This window comes from Salvelinus fontinalis, chromosome 39 (assembly GCF_029448725.1).
Source record: "Salvelinus fontinalis isolate EN_2023a chromosome 39, ASM2944872v1, whole genome shotgun sequence".
Classification (NCBI taxonomy): Eukaryota; Metazoa; Chordata; class Actinopteri; order Salmoniformes; family Salmonidae; genus Salvelinus; species Salvelinus fontinalis.
Window position 1 is genome coordinate 643351 of NC_074703.1, and position 23100 is coordinate 666450.

The window sequence follows — 23100 nt, forward strand, 5'->3', positions numbered from 1 at the left end:
AACTTTATCTCCTCTGTAGTCTACTGAATCTAGAAACACTACGGTCAACTTTATCTCCTCTGTAGTCTACTGAATCTAGAAACACTACAGTCAACTTTATCTCCTCTGTAGTCTACTGAATCTAGAAACACTACAGTCAACTTTATCTCCTCTGTAGTCTACTGAATCTAGAAACACTACGGTCAACTTTATCTCCTCTGTAGTCTACTGAATCTAGAAACACTACGGTCAACTTTATCTCCTCTGTAGTCTACTGAATCTAGAAACACTACAGTCAACTTTATCTCCTCTGTAGTCTACTGAATCTAGAAACACTACAGACAACTTTATCTCCTCTGTAGTCTACTGAATCTAGAAACACTACAGACAACTTTATCTCCTCTGTAGTCTACTGAATCTAGAAACACTACAGACAACTTTATCTCCTCTGTAGTCTACTGAATCTAGAAACACTACAGTCAACTTTATCTCCTCTGTAGTCTACTGAATCTAGAAACACGACGGGTAACTTTATCTCCTCTGTAGTCTACTGAATCTAGAAACACGACGGGCAACTTTATCTCCTCTGTAGTCTACTGAATCTAGAAACACGACGGGCAACTTTATCTCCTCTGTAGTCTACTGAATCTAGAAACACTACAGTCAACTTTATCTCCTCTGTAGTCTACTGAATCTAGAAACACTACAGTCAACTTTATCTCCTCTGTAGTCTACTGAATCTAGAAACACTACAGTCAACTTTATCTCCTCTGTAGTCTACTGAATCTAGAAACACTACAGTCAACTTTATCTCCTTCACTTATTCATTTAATAATATTAACATACGGTAGTAACATAGATGGACTATTTATAAAGATGACATTTATACACAGACTAAACCTTATTTTAGTTCTGATTAGGATCATGTTTCTGTTAACTTAGAGGAACTCTAGGTACTACACTGTCTGTTCTATTCAGGAGAGGAACTCTAGGTACTACACTGTCTGTTCTATACAGGAGAGGAACTCTAGGTACTACACTGTCTGTTCTATACAGGAGAGGAACTCTAGGTAATACACTGTCTGTTCTATACAGGAGAGGAACTCTAGGACACTGTCTGTTCTATACAGGAGAGGAACTCTAGGTAATACACTGTCTGTTCTATTCAGGAGAGGAACTCTAGGACACTGTCTGTTCTATACAGGAGAGGAACTCTAGGTAATACACTGTCTGTTCTATACAGGAGAGGAACTCTAGGTAATACACTGTCTGTTCTATACAGGAGAGGAACTCTAGGTAATACACTGTCTGTTCTATACAGGAGAGGAACTCTAGGTAATACACTGTCTGTTCTATACAGGAGAGGAACTCTAGGTAATACACTGTCTGTTCTATACAGGAGAGGAACTCTAGGTAATACACTGTCTGTTCTATACAGGAGAGGAACTCTAGGACACTGTCTGTTCTATACAGGAGAGGAACTCTAGGTAATACACTGTCTGTTCTATACAGGAGAGGAACTCTAGGTAATACACTGTCTGTTCTATACAGGAGAGGAACTCTAGGTAATACACTGTCTGTTCTATACAGGAGAGGAACTATAGGTAATACACTGTCTGTTCTATACAGGAGAGGAACTCTAGGACACTGTCTGTTCTATACAGGAGAGGAACTCTAGGTACTACACTGTCTGTTCTATACAGGAGAGGAACTCTAGGTAATACACTGTCTGTTCTATACAGGAGAGGAACTCTAGGTAATACACTGTCTGTTCTATACAGGAGAGGAACTCTAGGTACTACAACTACACTCTGTCTGTGAATGGGAAGCCTAAGAAACATGGAGGGAACTACAGTGAAGACTACCTGACAGATGTGCTGGTAAGTAGAGCTGCTAGTAGTCCTGCTGAAGGACACAGAGAATACCCTGCGTTACTGGAAACCGTCCTGTCCACTAACTCCTGGTCCGATCAGTACAGCTTCAGAGTGGAATCAGCTGCAGTCTAACTACCTCTGTCCTCTCCAGACCATCATGTCTCTAGACTTCCTCCAGTCTAACTACCTCTGTCTCTGTCCTCTCCAGACCAACATGTCTCTAGACTTCCTCCAGTCTAACTACCTCTGTCCTCTCCAGACCATCATGTCTCTAGACTTCCTCCAGTCTAACTACCTCTTTCTCTGTCCTCTCCAGACCAACATGTCTCTAGACCTCCTCCAGTCTAACTACCTCTGTCTCTGTCCTCTCCAGACCAACATGTCTCTAGACTTCCTCCAGTCTAACTACCTCTGTCTCTGTCCTCTCCAGACCATCATGTCTCTAGACTTCCTCCAGTCTAACTACCTCTGTCCTCTCCAGACCAACATGTCTCTAGACTTCCTCCAGTCTAACTACCTCTGTCCTCTCCAGACCATCATGTCTCTAGACTTCCTCCAGTCTAACTACCTCTGTCCTCTCCAGACCATCATGTCTCTAGACTTCCTCCAGTCTAACTACCTCTGTCCTCTCCAGACCAACATGTCTCTAGACTTCCTCCAGTCTAACTACCTCTGTCCTCTCCAGACCAACATGTCTCTAGACTTCCTCCAGTCTAACTACCTCTGTCTCTGTCCTCTCCAGACCATCATGTCTCTAGACTTCCTCCAGTCTAACTACCTCTGTCCTCTCCAGACCATCATGTCTCTAGACTTCCTCCAGTCTAACTACCTCTGTCTCTGTCCTCTCCAGACCATCATGTCTCTAGACTTCCTCCAGTCTAACTACCTCTGTCTCTGTCCTCTCAGACCATCATGTCTCTAGACCTCCTCCAGTCTAACTACCTCTGTCTCTGTCCTCTCAGACCATCATGTCTCTAGACTTCCTCCAGTCTAACTACCTCTGTCTCTGTCCTCTCCAGACCATCATGTCTCTAGACTTCCTCCAGTCTAACTACCTCTGTCTCTGTCCTCTCCAGACCATCATGTCTCTAGACTTCCTCCAGTCTAACTACCTCTGTCTCTGTCCTCTCCAGACCATCATGTCTCTAGACTTCCTCCAGTATAACTACCTCTGTCCTCTCCAGACCATCATGTCTCTAGACTTCCTCCAGTCTAACTACCTCTGTCCTCTCCAGACCAACATGTCTCTAGACTTCCTCCAGTCTAACTACCTCTGTCCTCTCCAGACCAACATGTCTCTAGACTTCCTCCAGTCTAACTACCTCTGTCTCTGTCCTCTCCAGACCATCATGTTTCTAGACCTCCTCCAGTCTAACTACCTCTGTCCTCTCCAGTCCATCATGTCTCTAGACTTCCTCCAGTCTAACTACCTCTGCCTCTGTCCTCTCCAGACCATCATGTCTCTAGACTTCCTCCAGTCTAACTACCTCTGTCTCTGTCCTCTCCAGACCAACATGTCTCTAGACCTCCTCCAGTCTAACTACCTCTGTCCTCTCCAGACCATCATGTCTCTAGACTTCCTCCAGTCTAACTACCTCTGTCCTCTCCAGACCATCATGTCTCTAGACTTCCTCCAGTCTAACTACCTCTGTCTCTGTCCTCTCCAGACCAACATGTCTCTAGACTTCCTCCAGTCTAACTACCTCTGTCTCTGTCCTCTCCAGACCAACATGTCTCTAGACTTCCTCCAGTCTAACTACCTCTGTCCTCTCCAGACCAACATGTCTCTAGACTTCCTCCAGTCTAACTACCTCTGTCCTCTCCAGACCAACATGTCTCTAGACTTCCTCCAGTCTAACTACCTCTGTCCTCTCCAGACCAACATGTCTCTAGACTTCCTCCAGTCTAACTACCTCTGTCTCTGTCCTCTCCAGACCAACATGTCTCTAGACTTCCTCCAGTCTAACTACCTCTGTCTCTGTCCTCTCCAGACCAACATGTCTCTAGACTTCCTCCAGTCTAACTACCTCTGTCCTCTCCAGACCAACATGTCTCTAGACCTCCTCCAGTCTAACTACCTCTGTCTCTGTCCTCTCCAGACCAACATGTCTCTAGACTTCCTCCAGTCTAACTACCTCTGTCCTCTCCAGACCAACATGTCTCTAGACCTCCTCCAGTCTAACTACCTCTGTCTCTGTCCTCTCCAGACCATCATGTCTCTAGACTTCCTCCAGTCTAACTACCTCTGTCCTCTCCAGACCAACATGTCTCTAGACTTCCTCCAGTCTAACTACCTCTGTCCTCTCCAGACCAACATGTCTCTAGACTTCCTCCAGTCTAACTACCTCTGTCCTCTCCAGACCATCATGTCTCTAGACTTCCTCCAGTCTAACTACCTCTGTCTCTGTCCTCTCCAGACCAACATGTCTCTAGACTTCCTCCAGTCTAACTACCTCTGTCTTCTCCAGACCATCATGTCTCTAGACTTCATCCAGTCTAACTACCTCTGTCTCTGTCCTCTCCAGACCATCATGTCTCTAGACTTCCTCCAGTCTAACTACCTCTGTCCTCTCCAGACCATCATGTCTCTAGACTTCCTCCAGTCTAACTACCTCTGTCTCTGTCCTCTCCAGACCAACATGTCTCTAGACTTCCTCCAGTCTAACTACCTCTGTCTCTGTCCTCTCCAGACCAACATGTCTCTAGACTTCCTCCAGTTTAACTACCTCTGTCTCTGTCCTCTCCAGACCAACATGTTTCTAGACTTCCTCCAGTCTAACTACCTCTGTCCTCTCCAGACCAACATGTCTCTAGACCTCCTCCAGTCTAACTACCTCTGTCTCTGTCCTCTCCAGACCATCATGTCTCTAGACTTCCTCCAGTCTAACTACCTCTGTCTCTGTCCTCTCCAGACCATCATGTCTCTAGACTTCCTCCAGTCTAACTACCTCTGTCTCTGTCCTCTCCAGACCAACATGTCTCTAGACTTCCTCCAGTCTAACTACCTCTGTCCTCTCCAGACCAACATGTATCTAGACTTCCTCCAATCTAACTACCTCTGTCTCTGTCCTCTCCAGACCAACATGTCTCTAGACTTCCTCCAGTCTAACTACCTCTGTCCTCTCCAGACCAACAAGTCTCTAGACTTCCTCCAGTCTAACTACCTCTGTCTCTGTCCTCTCCAGACCAACATGTCTCTAGACTTCCTCCAGTCTAACTACCTCTGTCCTCTCCAGACCAACATGTCTCTAGACTTCCTCCAGTCTAACTACCTCTGTCCTCTCCAGACCATCATGTCTCTAGACTTCCTCCAGTCTAACTACCTCTGTCCTCTCCAGACCAACATGTCTCTAGACTTCCTCCAGTCTAACTACCTCTGTCTCTGTCCTCTCCAGACCATCATGTCTCTAGACTTCCTCCAGTCTAACTACCTCTGTCTCTGTCCTCTCCAGACCAACATGTCTCTAGACTTCCTCCAGTCTAACTACCTCTGTCCTCTCCAGACCATCATGTCTCTAGACTTCCTCCAGTCTAACTACCTCTGTCTCTGTCCTCTCCAGACCAACATGTCTCTAGACCTCCTCCAGTCTAACTACCTCTGTCCTCTCCAGACCAACATGTCTCTAGACTTCCTCCAGTCTAACTACCTCTGTCCTCTCCAGACCATCATGTCTCTAGACTTCCTCCAGTATAACTACCTCTGTCCTCTCCAGACCATCATGTCTCCAGACCAACTCCAGTCTAACTACCTCTGTCCTCTCCAGACCAACATGTCTCTAGACCTCCTCCAGTCTAACTACCTCTGTCCTCTCCAGACCAACATGTATCTAGACTTCCTCCAGTCTAACTACCTCTGTCTCTGTCCTCTCCAGACCAACATGTCTCTAGACTTCCTCCAGTCTAACTACCTCTGTCTCTGTCCTCTCCAGACCATCATGTCTCTAGACTTCCTCCAGTCTAACTACCTCTGTCCTCTCCAGACCAACATGTCTCTAGACTTCCTCCAGTCTAACTACCTCTGTCCTCTCCAGACCAACATGTCTCTAGACTTCCTCCAGTCTAACTACCTCTGTCTCTGTCCTCTCCAGACCATCATGTCTCTAGACTTCCTCCAGTCTAACTACCTCTGTCCTCTCCAGACCATCATGTCTCTAGACTTCCTCCAGTCTAACTACCTCTGTCCTCTCCAGACCATCATGTCTCTAGACTTCCTCCAGTCTAACTACCTCTGTCCTCTCCAGACCATCATGTCTCTAGACTTCCTCCAGTCTAACTACCTCTGTCCTCTCCAGACCAACATGTCTCTAGACTTCCTCCAGTCTAACTACCTCTGTCCTCTCCAGACCATCATGTCTCTAGACTTCCTCCAGTCTAACTACCTCTGTCCTCTCCAGACCAACATTTCTCTAGACTTCCTCCAGTCTAACTACCTCTGTCTCTGTCCTCTCCAGACCAACATGTCTCTAGACTTCCTCCAGTATAACTACCTCTGTCCTCTCCAGACCATCATGTCTCTAGACTTCCTCCAGTCTAACTACCTCTGTCCTCTCCAGACCAACATGTCTCTAGACTTCCTCCAGTCTAACTACCTCTGTCTCTGTCCTCTCCAGACCATCATGTCTCTAGTCTTCCTCCAGTCTAACTACCTCTGTCCTCTCCAGACCAACATGTCTCTAGACCTCCTCCAGTCTAACTACCTCTGTCCTCTCCAGACCATCATGTCTCTAGACTTCCTCCAGTCTAACTACCTCTGTCCTCTCCAGACCAACATGTCTCTAGACTTCCTCCAGTCTAACTACCTCTGTCTCTGTCCTCTCCAGACCATCATGTTTCTAGACTTCCTCCAGTCTAACTACCTCTGTCCTCTCCAGACCATCATGTCTCTAGACTTCCTCCAGTCTAACTACCTCTGTCTCTGTCCTCTCCAGACCATCATGTTTCTAGACTTCCTCCAGTCTAACTACCTCTGTCTCTGTCCTCTCCAGACCATCATGTCTCTAGACTTCCTCCAGTCTAACTACCTCTGTCTCTGTCCTCTCCAGACCAACATGTCTCTAGACTTCCTCCAGTCTAACTACCTCTGTCTCTGTCCTCTCCAGACCATCATGTCTCTAGACCTCCTCCAGTCTAACTACCTCTGTCTCTGTCCTCTCCAGACCATCATGTTTCTAGACTTCCTCCAGTCTAACTACCTCTGTCCTCTCCAGACCAACATGTCTCTAGACTTCCTCCAGTCTAACTACCTCTGTCCTCTCCAGACCATCATGTCTCTAGACTTCCTCCAGTCTAACTACCTCTGTCTCTGTCCTCTCCAGACCATCATGTTTCTAGTCTTCCTCCAGTCTAACTACCTCTGTCCTCTCCAGACCAACATGTCTCTAGACTTCCTCCAGTCTAACTACCTCTGTCCTCTCCAGACCATCATGTCTCTAGACTTCCTCCAGTCTAACTACCTCTGTCCTCTCCAGTCCATCATGTCTCTAGACTTCCTCCAGTCTAACTACCTCTGTCTCTGTCCTCTCCAGACCATCATGTCTCTAGACTTCCTCCAGTCTAACTACCTCTGTCTCTGTCCTCTCCAGACCATCATGTCTCTAGACTTCCTCCAGTCTAACTACCTCTGTCTCTGTCCTCTCCAGACCATCATGTCTCTAGACTTCCTCCAGTCTAACTACCTCTGTCTCTGTCCTCTCCAGACCAACATGTCTCTAGACTTCCTCCAGTCTAACTACCTCTGTCTCTGTCCTCTCCAGACCATCATGTCTCTAGACTTCCTCCAGTCTAACTACCTCTGTCTCTGTCCTCTCCAGTCCATCATGTCTCTAGACTTCCTCCAGTCTAACTACCTCTGTCCTCTCCAGACCAACATGTCTCTAGACTTCCTCCAGTCTAACTACCTCTGTCTCTGTCCTCTCCAGACCATCATGTCTCTAGACCTCCTCCAGTCTAACTACCTCTGTCTCTGTCCTCTCCAGACCATCATGTCTCTAGACTTCCTCCAGTCTAACTACCTCTGTCCTCTCCAGACCAACATGTCTCTAGACTTCCTCCAGTCTAACTACCTCTGTCTCTGTCCTCTCCAGACCAACATGTCTCTAGACTTCCTCCAGTCTAACTACCTCTGTCCTCTCCAGACCAACATGTATCTAGACTTCCTCCAGTCTAACTACCTCTGTCTCTGTCCTCTCCAGACCAACATGTCTCTAGACTTCCTCCAGTCTAACTACCTCTGTCTCTGTCCTCTCCAGACCAACATGTCTCTAGACTTCCTCCAGTCTAACTACCTCTGTCCTCTCCAGACCATCATGTCTCTAGACTTCCTCCAGTCTAACTACCTCTGTCCTCTCCAGACCATCATGTTTCTAGACTTCCTCCAGTCTAACTACCTCTGTCTCTGTCCTCTCCAGACCAACATGTCTCTAGACCTCCTCCAGTCTAACTACCTCTGTCTCTGTCCTCTCCAGACCAACATGTCTCTAGACTTCCTCCAGTCTAACTACCTCTGTCCTCTCCAGACCAACATGTCTCTAGACTTCCTCCAGTCTAACTACCTCTGTCTCTGTCCTCTCCAGACCAACATGTCTCTAGACTTCCTCCAGTCTAACTACCTCTGTCCTCTCCAGTCCATCATGTCTCTAGACTTCCTCCAGTCTAACTACCTCTGTCTCTGTCCTCTCCAGACCAACATGTCTCTAGACTTCCTCCAGTCTAACTACCTCTGTCTCTGTCCTCTCCAGACCATCATGTCTCTAGACTTCCTCCAGTCTAACTACCTCTGTCCTCTCCAGACCATCATGTCTCTAGACTTCCTCCAGTCTAACTACCTCTGTCTCTGTCCTCTCCAGACCAACATGTCTCTAGACTTCCTCCAGTCTAACTACCTCTGTCTCTGTCCTCTCCAGACCAACATGTCTCTAGACTTCCTCCAGTCTAACTACCTCTGTCTCTGTCCTCTCCAGACCATCATGTCTCTAGACTTCCTCCAGTCTAACTACCTCTGTCCTCTCCAGACCAACATGTCTCTAGACTTCCTCCAGTCTAACTACCTCTGTCTCTGTCCTCTCCAGACCAACATGTCTCTAGACTTCCTCCAGTCTAACTACCTCTGTCTCTGTCCTCTCCAGACCAACATGTCTCTAGACTTCCTCCAGTCTAACTACCTCTGTCCTCTCCAGACCATCATGTCTCTAGACTTCCTCCAGTCTAACTACCTCTGTCTCTGTCCTCTCCAGACCAACATGTCTCTAGACTTCCTCCAGTCTAACTACCTCTGTCCTCTCCAGACCATCATGTCTCTAGACTTCCTCCAGTCTAACTACCTCTGTCCTCTCCAGACCAACATGTCTCTAGACTTCCTCCAGTCTAACTACCTCTGTCTCTGTCCTCTCCAGACCATCATGTCTCTAGACTTCCTCCAGTCTAACTACCTCTGTCCTCTCCAGACCAACATGTCTCTAGACTTCCTCCAGTCTAACTACCTCTGTCCTCTCCAGACCAACATGTCTCTAGACTTCCTCCAGTCTAACTACCTCTGTCCTCTCCAGACCATCATGTCTCTAGACTTCCTCCAGTCTAACTACCTCTGTCCTCTCCAGACCATCATGTCTCTAGACTTCCTCCAGTCTAACTACCTCTGTCCTCTCCAGACCATCATGTCTCTAGACTTCCTCCAGTCTAACTACCTCTGTCCTCTCCAGACCAACATGTCTCTAGACTTCCTCCAGTCTAACTACCTCTGTCCTCTCCAGACCATCATGTCTCTAGACTTCCTCCAGTCTAACTACCTCTGTCCTCTCCAGACCAACATGTCTCTAGACTTCCTCCAGTCTAACTACCTCTGTCTCTGTCCTCTCCAGACCAACATGTCTCTAGACTTCCTCCAGTATAACTACCTCTGTCCTCTCCAGACCATCATGTCTCTAGACTTCCTCCAGTCTAACTACCTCTGTCCTCTCCAGACCAACATGTCTCTAGACTTCCTCCAGTCTAACTACCTCTGTCTCTGTCCTCTCCAGACCATCATGTCTCTAGTCTTCCTCCAGTCTAACTACCTCTGTCCTCTCCAGACCAACATGTCTCTAGACCTCCTCCAGTCTAACTACCTCTGTCCTCTCCAGACCATCATGTCTCTAGACTTCCTCCAGTCTAACTACCTCTGTCCTCTCCAGACCAACATGTCTCTAGACTTCCTCCAGTCTAACTACCTCTGTCTCTGTCCTCTCCAGACCATCATGTTTCTAGACTTCCTCCAGTCTAACTACCTCTGTCCTCTCCAGACCATCATGTCTCTAGACTTCCTCCAGTCTAACTACCTCTGTCTCTGTCCTCTCCAGACCATCATGTTTCTAGACTTCCTCCAGTCTAACTACCTCTGTCTCTGTCCTCTCCAGACCATCATGTCTCTAGACTTCCTCCAGTCTAACTACCTCTGTCTCTGTCCTCTCCAGACCAACATGTCTCTAGACTTCCTCCAGTCTAACTACCTCTGTCTCTGTCCTCTCCAGACCATCATGTCTCTAGACCTCCTCCAGTCTAACTACCTCTGTCTCTGTCCTCTCCAGACCATCATGTTTCTAGACTTCCTCCAGTCTAACTACCTCTGTCCTCTCCAGACCAACATGTCTCTAGACTTCCTCCAGTCTAACTACCTCTGTCCTCTCCAGACCATCATGTCTCTAGACTTCCTCCAGTCTAACTACCTCTGTCTCTGTCCTCTCCAGACCATCATGTTTCTAGTCTTCCTCCAGTCTAACTACCTCTGTCCTCTCCAGACCAACATGTCTCTAGACTTCCTCCAGTCTAACTACCTCTGTCCTCTCCAGACCATCATGTCTCTAGACTTCCTCCAGTCTAACTACCTCTGTCCTCTCCAGTCCATCATGTCTCTAGACTTCCTCCAGTCTAACTACCTCTGTCTCTGTCCTCTCCAGACCATCATGTCTCTAGACTTCCTCCAGTCTAACTACCTCTGTCTCTGTCCTCTCCAGACCATCATGTCTCTAGACTTCCTCCAGTCTAACTACCTCTGTCTCTGTCCTCTCCAGACCATCATGTCTCTAGACTTCCTCCAGTCTAACTACCTCTGTCTCTGTCCTCTCCAGACCAACATGTCTCTAGACTTCCTCCAGTCTAACTACCTCTGTCTCTGTCCTCTCCAGACCATCATGTCTCTAGACTTCCTCCAGTCTAACTACCTCTGTCTCTGTCCTCTCCAGTCCATCATGTCTCTAGACTTCCTCCAGTCTAACTACCTCTGTCCTCTCCAGACCAACATGTCTCTAGACTTCCTCCAGTCTAACTACCTCTGTCTCTGTCCTCTCCAGACCATCATGTCTCTAGACCTCCTCCAGTCTAACTACCTCTGTCTCTGTCCTCTCCAGACCATCATGTCTCTAGACTTCCTCCAGTCTAACTACCTCTGTCCTCTCCAGACCAACATGTCTCTAGACTTCCTCCAGTCTAACTACCTCTGTCTCTGTCCTCTCCAGACCAACATGTCTCTAGACTTCCTCCAGTCTAACTACCTCTGTCCTCTCCAGACCAACATGTATCTAGACTTCCTCCAGTCTAACTACCTCTGTCTCTGTCCTCTCCAGACCAACATGTCTCTAGACTTCCTCCAGTCTAACTACCTCTGTCTCTGTCCTCTCCAGACCAACATGTCTCTAGACTTCCTCCAGTCTAACTACCTCTGTCCTCTCCAGACCATCATGTCTCTAGACTTCCTCCAGTCTAACTACCTCTGTCCTCTCCAGACCATCATGTCTCTAGACTTCCTCCAGTCTAACTACCTCTGTCTCTGTCCTCTCCAGACCAACATGTCTCTAGACCTCCTCCAGTCTAACTACCTCTGTCTCTGTCCTCTCCAGACCAACATGTCTCTAGACTTCCTCCAGTCTAACTACCTCTGTCCTCTCCAGACCAACATGTCTCTAGACTTCCTCCAGTCTAACTACCTCTGTCTCTGTCCTCTCCAGACCAACATGTCTCTAGACTTCCTCCAGTCTAACTACCTCTGTCCTCTCCAGTCCATCATGTCTCTAGACTTCCTCCAGTCTAACTACCTCTGTCTCTGTCCTCTCCAGACCAACATGTCTCTAGACTTCCTCCAGTCTAACTACCTCTGTCTCTGTCCTCTCCAGACCATCATGTCTCTAGACTTCCTCCAGTCTAACTACCTCTGTCCTCTCCAGACCATCATGTCTCTAGACTTCCTCCAGTCTAACTACCTCTGTCTCTGTCCTCTCCAGACCAACATGTCTCTAGACTTCCTCCAGTCTAACTACCTCTGTCTCTGTCCTCTCCAGACCAACATGTCTCTAGACTTCCTCCAGTCTAACTACCTCTGTCTCTGTCCTCTCCAGACCATCATGTCTCTAGACTTCCTCCAGTCTAACTACCTCTGTCCTCTCCAGACCAACATGTCTCTAGACTTCCTCCAGTCTAACTACCTCTGTCTCTGTCCTCTCCAGACCAACATGTCTCTAGACTTCCTCCAGTCTAACTGTCTCTGTCCTCTCCAGACCATCATGTCTCTAGACTTCCTCCAGTCTAACTACCTCTGTCTCTGTCCTCTCCAGACCAACATGTCTCTAGACTTCCTCCAGTCTAACTACCTCTGTCCTCTCCAGACCATCATGTCTCTAGACTTCCTCCAGTCTAACTACCTCTGTCCTCTCCAGACCAACATGTCTCTAGACTTCCTCCAGTCTAACTACCTCTGTCTCTGTCCTCTCCAGACCATCATGTCTCTAGACCTCCTCCAGTCTAACTACCTCTGTCCTCTCCAGACCAACATGTCTCTAGACTTCCTCCAGTCTAACTACCTCTGTCCTCTCCAGACCAACATGTCTCTAGACTTCCTCCAGTCTAACTACCTCTGTCCTCTCCAGACCATCATGTCTCTAGACTTCCTCCAGTCTAACTACCTCTGTCCTCTCCAGACCATCACAGTCTCTAGACTTCCTCCAGTCTAACTACCTCTGTCTCTGTCCTCTCCAGACCATCATGTCTCTAGACCTCCTCCAGTCTAACTACCTCTGTCCTCTCCAGACCATCATGTCTCTAGACTTCCTCCAGTCTAACTACCTCTGTCCTCTCCAGACCATCATGTCTCTAGACTTCCTCCAGTCTAACTACCTCTGTCTCTGTCCTCTCCAGACCAACATGTCTCTAGACTTCCTCCAGTCTAACTACCTCTGTCCTCTCCAGACCATCATGTCTCTAGACTTCCTCCAGTCTAACTTCCTCTGTCCTCTCCAGACCATCATGTCTCTAGACTTCCTCCAGTCTAACTACCTCTGTCTCTGTCCTCTCCAGACCAACATGTCTCTAGACTTCCTCCAGTCTAACTACCTCTGTCTCTGTCTTCTCCAGACCATCATGTCTCTAGACCTCCTCCAGTCTAACTACCTCTGTCCTCTCCAGACCATCATGTCTCTAGACTTCCTCCAGTCTAACTACCTCTGTCTCTGTCCTCTCCAGACCATCATGTCTCTAGACTTCCTCCAGTCTAACTACCTCTGTCCTCTCCAGACCATCATGTCTCTAGACTTCCTCCAGTCTAACTACCTCTGTCCTCTCCAGACCAACATGTCTCTAGACTTCCTCCAGTCTAACTACCTCTGTCTCTGTCCTCTCCAGACCAACATGTCTCTAGACTTCCTCCAGTCTAACTACCTCTGTCCTCTCCAGACCATCATGTCTCTAGACTTCCTCCAGTCTAACTACCTCTGTCCTCTCCAGACCATCATGTCTCTAGACTTCCTCCAGTCTAACTACCTCTGTCTCTGTCCTCTCCAGACCATCATGTCTCTAGACTTCCTCCAGTCTAACTACCTCTGTCTCTGTCCTCTCCAGACCAACATGTCTCTAGACTTCCTCCAGTCTAACTACCTCTGTCCTCTCCAGACCAACATGTCTCTAGACTTCCTCCAGTCTAACTACCTCTGTCTCTGTCTTCTCCAGACCATCATGTCTCTAGACTTCCTCCAGTCTAACTACCTCTGTCTCTGTCCTCTCCAGACCATCATGTCTCTAGACTTCCTCCAGTCTAACTACCTCTGTCATCTCCAGACCAACATGTCTCTAGACTTCCTCCAGTCTAACTACCTCTGTCCTCTCCAGACCAACATGTCTCTAGACTTCCTCCAGTCTAACTACCTCTGTCCTCTCCAGACCATCATGTTTCTAGACTTCCTCCAGTCTAACTACCTCTGTCCTCTCCAGACCATCATGTCTCTAGACTTCCTCCAGTCTAACTACCTCTGTCTCTGTCCTCTCCAGACCAACATGTCTCTAGACTTCCTCCAGTCTAACTACCTCTGTCCTCTCCAGACCAACATGTCTCTAGACCTCCTCCAGTCTAACTACCTCTGTCTCTGTCCTCTCCAGACCATCATGTCTCTTGACTTCCTCCAGTCTAACTACCTCTGTCCTCTCCAGACCAACATGTCTCTAGACTTCCTCCAGTCTAACTACCTCTGTCCTCTCCAGACCAACATGTCTCTAGTCTTCCTCCAGTCTAACTACCTCTGTCTCTGTCCTCTCCAGACCAACATGTCTCTAGACTTCCTCCAGTCTAACTACCTCTGTCCTCTCCAGACCAACATGTCTCTAGACCTCCTCCAGTCTAACTACCTCTGTCTCTGTCCTCTCCAGACCATCATGTCTCTAGACTTCCTCCAGTCTAACTACCTCTGTCTCTGTCCTCTCCAGACCATCATGTCTCTAGACTTCCTCCAGTCTAACTACCTCTGTCTCTGTCCTCTCCAGACCAACATGTCTCTAGACTTCCTCCAGTCTAACTACCTCTGTCCTCTCCAGACCAACATGTATCTAGACTTCCTCCAGTCTAACTACCTCTGTCTCTGTCCTCTCCAGACCAACATGTCTCTAGACTTCCTCCAGTCTAACTACCTCTGTCTCTGTCCTCTCCAGACCATCATGTCTCTAGACTTCCTCCAGTCTAACTACCTCTGTCCTCTCCAGACCATCATGTCTCTAGACTTCCTCCAGTCTAACTACCTCTGTCCTCTCCAGACCAACATGTCTCTAGACTTCCTCCAGTCTAACTACCTCTGTCCTCTCCAGACCAACATGTCTCTAGACTTCCTCCAGTCTAACTACCTCTGTCTCTGTCCTCTCCGGACCATCATGTCTCTAGACTTCCTCCAGTCTAACTACCTCTGTCTCTGTCCTCTCCAGACCAACATGTCTCTAGTCTTCCTCCAGTCTAACTACCTCTGTCTCTGTCCTCTCCAGACCATCATGTCTCTAGACTTCCTCCAGTCTAACTACCTCTGTCCTCTCCAGACCATCATGTCTCTAGACTTCCTCCAGTCTAACTACCTCTGTCCTCTCCAGACCATCATGTTTCTAGACTTCCTCCAGTCTAACTACCTCTGTCTCTGTCCTCTCCAGACCAACATGTCTCTAGACCTCCTCCAGTCTAACTACCTCTGTCTCTGTCCTCTCCAGACCAACATGTCTCTAGACTTCCTCCAGTCTAACTACCTCTGTCCTCTCCAGACCAACATGTCTCTAGACTTCCTCCAGTCTAACTACCTCTGTCTCTGTCCTCTCCAGACCAACATGTCTCTAGACTTCCTCCAGTCTAACTACCTCTGTCCTCTCCAGACCAACATGTCTCTAGACTTCCTCCAGTATAACTACCTCTGTCCTCTCCAGACCATCATGTCTCTAGACTTCCTCCAGTCTAACTACCTCTGTCCTCTCCAGTCCATCATGTCTCTAGACTTCCTCCAGTCTAACTACCTCTGTCTCTGTCCTCTCCAGACCAACATGTCTCTAGACTTCCTCCAGTCTAACTACCTCTGTCTCTGTCCTCTCCAGACCATCATGTCTCTAGACTTCCTCCAGTCTAACTACCTCTGTCCTCTCCAGACCATCATGTCTCTAGACTTCCTCCAGTCTAACTACCTCTGTCTCTGTCCTCTCCAGACCAACATGTCTCTAGACTTCCTCCAGTCTAACTACCTCTGTCTCTGTCCTCTCCAGACCATCATGTCTCTAGACTTCCTCCAGTCTAACTACCTCTGTCCTCTCCAGACCAACATGTCTCTAGACTTCCTCCAGTCTAACTACCTCTGTCTCTGTCCTCTCCAGACCAACATGTCTCTAGACTTCCTCCAGTCTAACTGTCTCTGTCCTCTCCAGACCATCATGTCTCTAGACTTCCTCCAGTCTAACTACCTCTGTCTCTGTCCTCTCCAGACCAACATGTCTCTAGACTTCCTCCAGTCTAACTACCTCTGTCCTCTCCAGACCATCATGTCTCTAGACTTCCTCCAGTCTAACTACCTCTGTCCTCTCCAGACCAACATGTCTCTAGACTTCCTCCAGTCTAACTACCTCTGTCTCTGTCCTCTCCAGACCATCATGTCTCTAGACCTCCTCCAGTCTAACTACCTCTGTCCTCTCCAGACCAACATGTCTCTAGACTTCCTCCAGTCTAACTACCTCTGTCCTCTCCAGACCAACATGTCTCTAGACTTCCTCCAGTCTAACTACCTCTGTCCTCTCCAGACCATCATGTCTCTAGACTTCCTCCAGTCTAACTACCTCTGTCCTCTCCAGACCATCACATCTCTAGACTTCCTCCAGTCTAACTACCTCTGTCTCTGTCCTCTCCAGACCATCATGTCTCTAGACCTCCTCCAGTCTAACTACCTCTGTCCTCTCCAGACCATCATGTCTCTAGACTTCCTCCAGTCTAACTACCTCTGTCCTCTCCAGACCATCATGTCTCTAGACTTCCTCCAGTCTAACTACCTCTGTCTCTGTCCTCTCCAGACCAACATGTCTCTAGACTTCCTCCAGTCTAACTACCTCTGTCCTCTCCAGACCATCATGTCTCTAGACTTCCTCCAGTCTAACTTCCTCTGTCCTCTCCAGACCATCATGTCTCTAGACTTCCTCCAGTCTAACTACCTCTGTCTCTGTCCTCTCCAGACCAACATGTCTCTAGACCTCCTCCAGTCTAACTACCTCTGTCCTCTCCAGACCAACATGTCTCTAGACTTCCTCCAGTCTAACTACCTCTGTCTCTGTCCTCTCCAGACCAACATGTCTCTAGACTTCCTCCAGTCTAACTACCTCTGTCTCTGTCCTCTCCAGACCAACATGTCTCTAGACTTCCTCCAGTCTAACTACCTCTGTCTCTGTCTTCTCCAGACCATCATGTCTCTAGACCTCCTCCAGTCTAACTACCTCTGTCCTCTCCAGACCATCATGTCTCTAGACTTCCTCCAGTCTAACTACCTCTGTCTCTGTCCTCTCCAGACCATCATGTCTCTAGACTTCCTCCAGTCTAACTACCTCTGTCCTCTCCAGACCATCATGTCTCTAGACTTCCTCCAGTCTAACTACCTCTGTCCTCTCCAGACCAACATGTCTCTAGACTTCCTCCAGTCTAACTACCTCTGTCTCTGTCCTCTCCAGACCAACATGTCTCTAGACTTCCTCCAGTCTAACTACCTCTGTCCTCTCCAGACCATCATGTCTCTAGACTTCCTCCAGTCTAACTACCTCTGTCCTCTCCAGACCATCATGTCTCTAGACTTCCTCCAGTCTAACTACCTCTGTCTCTGTCCTCTCCAGACCATCATGTCTCTAGACTTCCTCCAGTCTAACTACCTCTGTCTCTGTCCTCTCCAGACCAACATGTCTCTAGACTTCCTCCAGTCTAACTACCTCTGTCCTCTCCAGACCAACATGTCTCTAGACTTCCTCCAGTCTAACTACCTCTGTCTCTGTCTTCTCCAGACCATCATGTCTCTAGACTTCCTCCAGTCTAACTACCTCTGTCTCTGTCCTCTCCAGACCATCATGTCTCTAGACTTCCTTCAGTCTAACTACCTCTGTCATCTCCAGACCAACATGTCTCTAGACTTCCTCCAGTCTAACTACCTCTGTCCTCTCCAGACCATCATGTCTCTAGACTTCCTCCAGTCTAACTACCTCTGTCCTCTCCAGACCAACATGTCTCTAGACTTCCTCCAGTCTAACTACCTCTGTCCTCTCCAGACCATCATGTTTCTAGACTTCCTCCAGTCTAACTACCTCTGTCCTCTCCAGACCATCATGTCTCTAGACTTCCTCCAGTTTAACTACCTCTGTCTCTGTCCTCTCCAGACCAACATGTCTCTAGACTTCCTCCAGTCTAACTACCTCTGTCCTCTCCAGACCAACATGTCTCTAGACCTCCTCCAGTCTAACTACCTCTGTCTCTGTCCTCTCCAGACCATCATGTCTCTTGACTTCCTCCAGTCTAACTACCTCTGTCCTCTCCAGACCAACATGTCTCTAGACTTCCTCCAGTCTAACTACCTCTGTCCTCTCCAGACCAACATGTCTCTAGTCTTCCTCCAGTCTAACTACCTCTGTCTCTGTCCTCTCCAGACCAACATGTCTCTAGACTTCCTCCAGTCTAACTACCTCTGTCCTCTCCAGACCAACATGTCTCTAGACCTCCTCCAGTCTAACTACCTCTGTCTCTGTCCTCTCCAGACCATCATGTCTCTAGACTTCCTCCAGTCTAACTACCTCTGTCTCTGTCCTCTCCAGACCATCATGTCTCTAGACTTCCTCCAGTCTAACTACCTCTGTCTCTGTCCTCTCCAGACCAACATGTCTCTAGACTTCCTCCAGTCTAACTACCTCTGTCCTCTCCAGACCAACATGTATCTAGACTTCCTCCAGTCTAACTACCTCTGTCTCTGTCCTCTCCAGACCAACATGTCTCTAGACTTCCTCCAGTCTAACTACCTCTGTCCTCTCCAGACCATCATGTCTCTAGACTTCCTCCAGTCTAACTACCTCTGTCCTCTCCAGACCAACATGTCTCTAGACTTCCTCCAGTCTAACTACCTCTGTCCTCTCCAGACCATCATGTCTCTAGACTTCCTCCAGTATAACTACCTCTGTCCTCTCCAGACCAACATGTCTCTAGACTTCCTCCAGTCTAACTACCTCTGTCCTCTCCAGACCATCATGTCTCTAGACTTCCTCCAGTCTAACTACCTCTGTCTCTGTCCTCTCCGGACCATCATGTCTCTAGACTTCCTCCAGTCTAACTACCTCTGTCTCTGTCCTCTCCAGACCAACATGTCTCTAGTCTTCCTCCAGTCTAACTACCTCTGTCTCTGTCCTCTCCAGACCAACATGTCTCTAGACTTCCTCCAGTCTAACTACCTCTGTCCTCTCCAGACCAACATGTATCTAGACTTCCTCCAGTCTAACTACCTCTGTCTCTGTCTTCTCCAGACCATCATGTCTCTAGACCTCCTCCAGTCTAACTACCTCTGTCTCTGTCCTCTCCAGTCCATCATGTCTCTAGACTTCCTCCAGTCTAACTACCTCTGTCCTCTCCAGACCAACATGTATCTAGACTTCCTCCAGTCTAACTACCTCTGTCTCTGTCCTCTCCAGACCATCATGTCTCTAGACTTCCTCCAGTCTAACTACCTCTGTCTCTGTCCTCTCCAGACCAACATGTCTCTAGACTTCCTCCAGTCTAACTACTTCTGTCCTCTCCAGACCAACATGTCTCTAGACTTCCTCCAGTCTAACTACCTCTGTCCTCTCCAGACCATCATGTCTCTAGACTTCCTCCAGTCTAACTACCTCTGTCTCTGTCCTCTCCAGACCATCATGTCTCTAGACTTCCTCCAGTCTAACTACCTCTGTCCTCTCCAGACCATCATGTCTCTAGACTTCCTCCAGTCTAACTACCTCTGTCCTCTCCAGACCATCATGTCTCTAGACTTCCTCCAGTCTAACTACCTCTGTCTCTGTCCTCTCCAGACCAACATGTCTCTAGACCTCCTCCAGTCTAACTACCTCTGTCTCTGTCCTCTCCAGACCATCATGTCTCTAGACTTCCTCCAGTCTAACTACCTCTGTCTCTGTCCTCTCCAGACCATCATGTCTCTAGACTTCCTCCAGTCTAACTACCTCTGTCTCTGTCCTCTCCAGACCAACATGTCTCTAGACTTCCTCCAGTCTAACTACCTCTGTCCTCTCCAGACCAACATGTCTCTAGACTTCCTCCAGTCTAACTACCTCTGTCTCTGTCCTCTCCAGACCAACATGTCTCTAGACTTCCTCCAGTCTAACTACCTCTGTCCTCTCCAGACCATCATGTCTCTAGACTTCCTCCAGTCTAACTACCTCTGTCCTCTCCAGACCAACATGTCTCTAGACTTCCTCCAGTCTAACTACCTCTGTCCTCTCCAGACCATCATGTCTCTAGACTTCCTCCAGTCTAACTACCTCTGTCCTCTCCAGACCAACATGTCTCTAGACTTCCTCCAGTCTAACTACCTCTGTCCTCTCCAGACCATCATGTCTCTAGACTTCCTCCAGTCTAACTACCTCTGTCTCTGTCCTCTCCAGACCATCATGTCTCTAGACTTCCTCCAGTCTAACTACCTCTGTCTCTGTCCTCTCCAGACCAACATGTCTCTAGACTTCCTCCAGTCTAACTACCTCTGTCTCTGTCCTCTCCAGACCAACATGTCTCTAGACTTCCTCCAGTCTAACTACCTCTGTCCTCTCCAGACCAACATGTATCTAGACTTCCTCCAGTCTAACTACCTCTGTCTCTGTCTTCTCCAGACCATCATGTCTCTAGACCTCCTCCAGTCTAACTACCTCTGTCTCTGTCCTCTCCAGTCCATCATGTCTCTAGACTTCCTCCAGTCTAACTACCTCTGTCCTCTCCAGACCAACATGTATCTAGACTTCCTCCAGTCTAACTACCTCTGTCTCTGTCCTCTCCAGACCATCATGTCTCTAGACTTCCTCCAGTCTAACTACCTCTGTCTCTGTCCTCTCCAGACCAACATGTCTCTAGACTTCCTCCAGTCTAACTACTTCTGTCCTCTCCAGACCAACATGTCTCTAGACTTCCTCCAGTCTAACTACCTCTGTCCTCTCCAGACCATCATGTCTCTAGACTTCCTCCAGTCTAACTACCTCTGTCTCTGTCCTCTCCAGACCATCATGTCTCTAGACTTCCTCCAGTCTAACTACCTCTGTCCTCTCCAGACCATCATGTCTCTAGACTTCCTCCAGTCTAACTACCTCTGTCCTCTCCAGTCCATCATGTCTCTAGACTTCCTCCAGTCTAACTACCTCTGTCTCTGTCCTCTCCAGACCAACATGTCTCTAGACTTCCTCCAGTCTAACTACCTCTGTCCTCTCCAGACCATCATGTCTCTAGACTTCCTCCAGTCTAACTACCTCTGTCCTCTCCAGACCAACATGTCTCTAGACTTCCTCCAGTCTAACTACCTCTGTCCTCTCCAGACCAACATGTCTCTAGACTTCCTCCAGTCTAACTACCTCTGTCTCTGTCTTCTCCAGACCATCATGTCTCTAGACCTCCTCCAGTCTAACTACCTCTGTCCTCTCCAGACCAACTCCAGTCTAACTACCTCTGTCCCCTCCAGACCAACATGTCTCTAGACCTCCTCCAGTCTAACTACCTCTGTCTCTGTCCTCTCCAGACCATCATGTCTCTTGACTTCCTCCAGTCTAACTACCTCTGTCCTCTCCAGACCAACATGTCTCTAGACTTCCTCCAGTCTAACTACCTCTGTCCTCTCCAGACCAACATGTCTCTAGTCTTCCTCCAGTCTAACTACCTCTGTCTCTGTCCTCTCAGACCATCATGTCTCTAGACTTCCTCCAGTCTAACTACCTCTGTCCTCTCCAGACCATCATGTCTCTAGACTTCCTCCAGTCTAACTACCTCTGTCTCTGTCCTCTCCAGACCAACATGTCTCTAGACTTCCTCCAGTCTAACTACCTCTGTCCTCTCCAGACCAACATGTCTCTAGACCTCCTCCAGTCTAACTACCTCTGTCTCTGTCCTCTCCAGACCATCATGTCTCTAGACTTCCTCCAGTCTAACTACCTCTGTCTCTGTCCTCTCCAGACCATCATGTCTCTAGACTTCCTCCAGTCTAACTACCTCTGTCTCTGTCCTCTCCAGACCAACATGTCTCTAGACTTCCTCCAGTCTAACTACCTCTGTCTCTGTCCTCTCCAGACCATCATGTCTCTAGACTTCCTCCAGTCTAACTACCTCTGTCCTCTCCAGACCATCATGTCTCTAGACTTCCTCCAGTCTAACTACCTCTGTCCTCTCCAGACCATCATGTCTCTAGACTTCCTCCAGTCTAACTACCTCTGTCCTCTCCAGACCATCATGTCTCTAGACTTCCTCCAGTCTAACTACCTCTGTCTCTGTCCTCTCCAGACCATCATGTCTCTAGACTTCCTCCAGTCTAACTACCTCTGTCCTCTCCAGACCATCATGTCTCTAGACTTCCTCCAGTCTAACTACCTCTGTCTCTGTCCTCTCCAGACCAACATGTCTCTAGACTTCCTCCAGTCTAACTACCTCTGTCCTCTCCAGACCATCATGTCTCTAGACTTCCTCCAGTCTAACTACCTCTGTCTCTGTCCTCTCCAGACCAACATGTCTCTAGACCTCCTCCAGTCTAACTACCTCTGTCCTCTCCAGACCATCATGTCTCTAGACTTCCTCCAGTCTAACTACCTCTGTCTCTGTCCTCTCCAGACCAACATGTCTCTAGACCTCCTCCAGTCTAACTACCTCTGTCCTCTCCAGACCATCATGTCTCTAGACTTCCTCCAGTCTAACTACCTCTGTCTCTGTCCTCTCCAGACCAACATGTCTCTAGACCTCCTCCAGTCTAACTACCTCTGTCCTCTCCAGACCATCATGTCTCTAGACTTCCTCCAGTCTAACTACCTCTGTCCTCTCCAGACCATCATGTCTCTAGACTTCCTCCAGTCTAACTACCTCTGTCCTCTCCAGACCAACATGTCTCTAGACTTCCTCCAGTCTAACTACCTCTGTCCTCTCCAGACCAACATGTCTCTAGACTTCCTCCAGTCTAACTACCTCTGTCTCTGTCTTCTCCAGACCAACATGTCTCTAGTCTTCCTCCAGTCTAACTACCTCTGTCTCTGTCTTCTCCAGACCAACATGTCTCTAGACTTCCTCCAGTCTAACTACCTCTGTCCTCTCCAGACCAACATGTCTCTAGACTTCCTCCAGTCTAACTACCTCTGTCCTCTCCAGACCAACATGTCTCTAGACCTCCTCCAGTCTAACTACCTCTGTCCTCTCCAGACCAACATGTCTCTAGACTTCCTCCAGTCTAACTACCTCTGTCTCTGTCCTCTCCAG

General features: G+C 48.3%; 1 protein-coding gene across 1 annotated transcript in view; it reads left to right on the plus strand.

Moving 5' to 3' along the window:
* Nucleotides 1–23100, plus strand: part of gnsa (glucosamine (N-acetyl)-6-sulfatase a) — an 82949-nt gene that overhangs the window by 23907 nt on the left and 35942 nt on the right. Inside the window, exon 5 of the mRNA XM_055905276.1 lies at nucleotides 1761–1859. Coding sequence (XP_055761251.1) covers nucleotides 1761–1859 — 99 coding nt within the window. The remainder of the gene's footprint in view (nucleotides 1–1760; nucleotides 1860–23100) is intronic.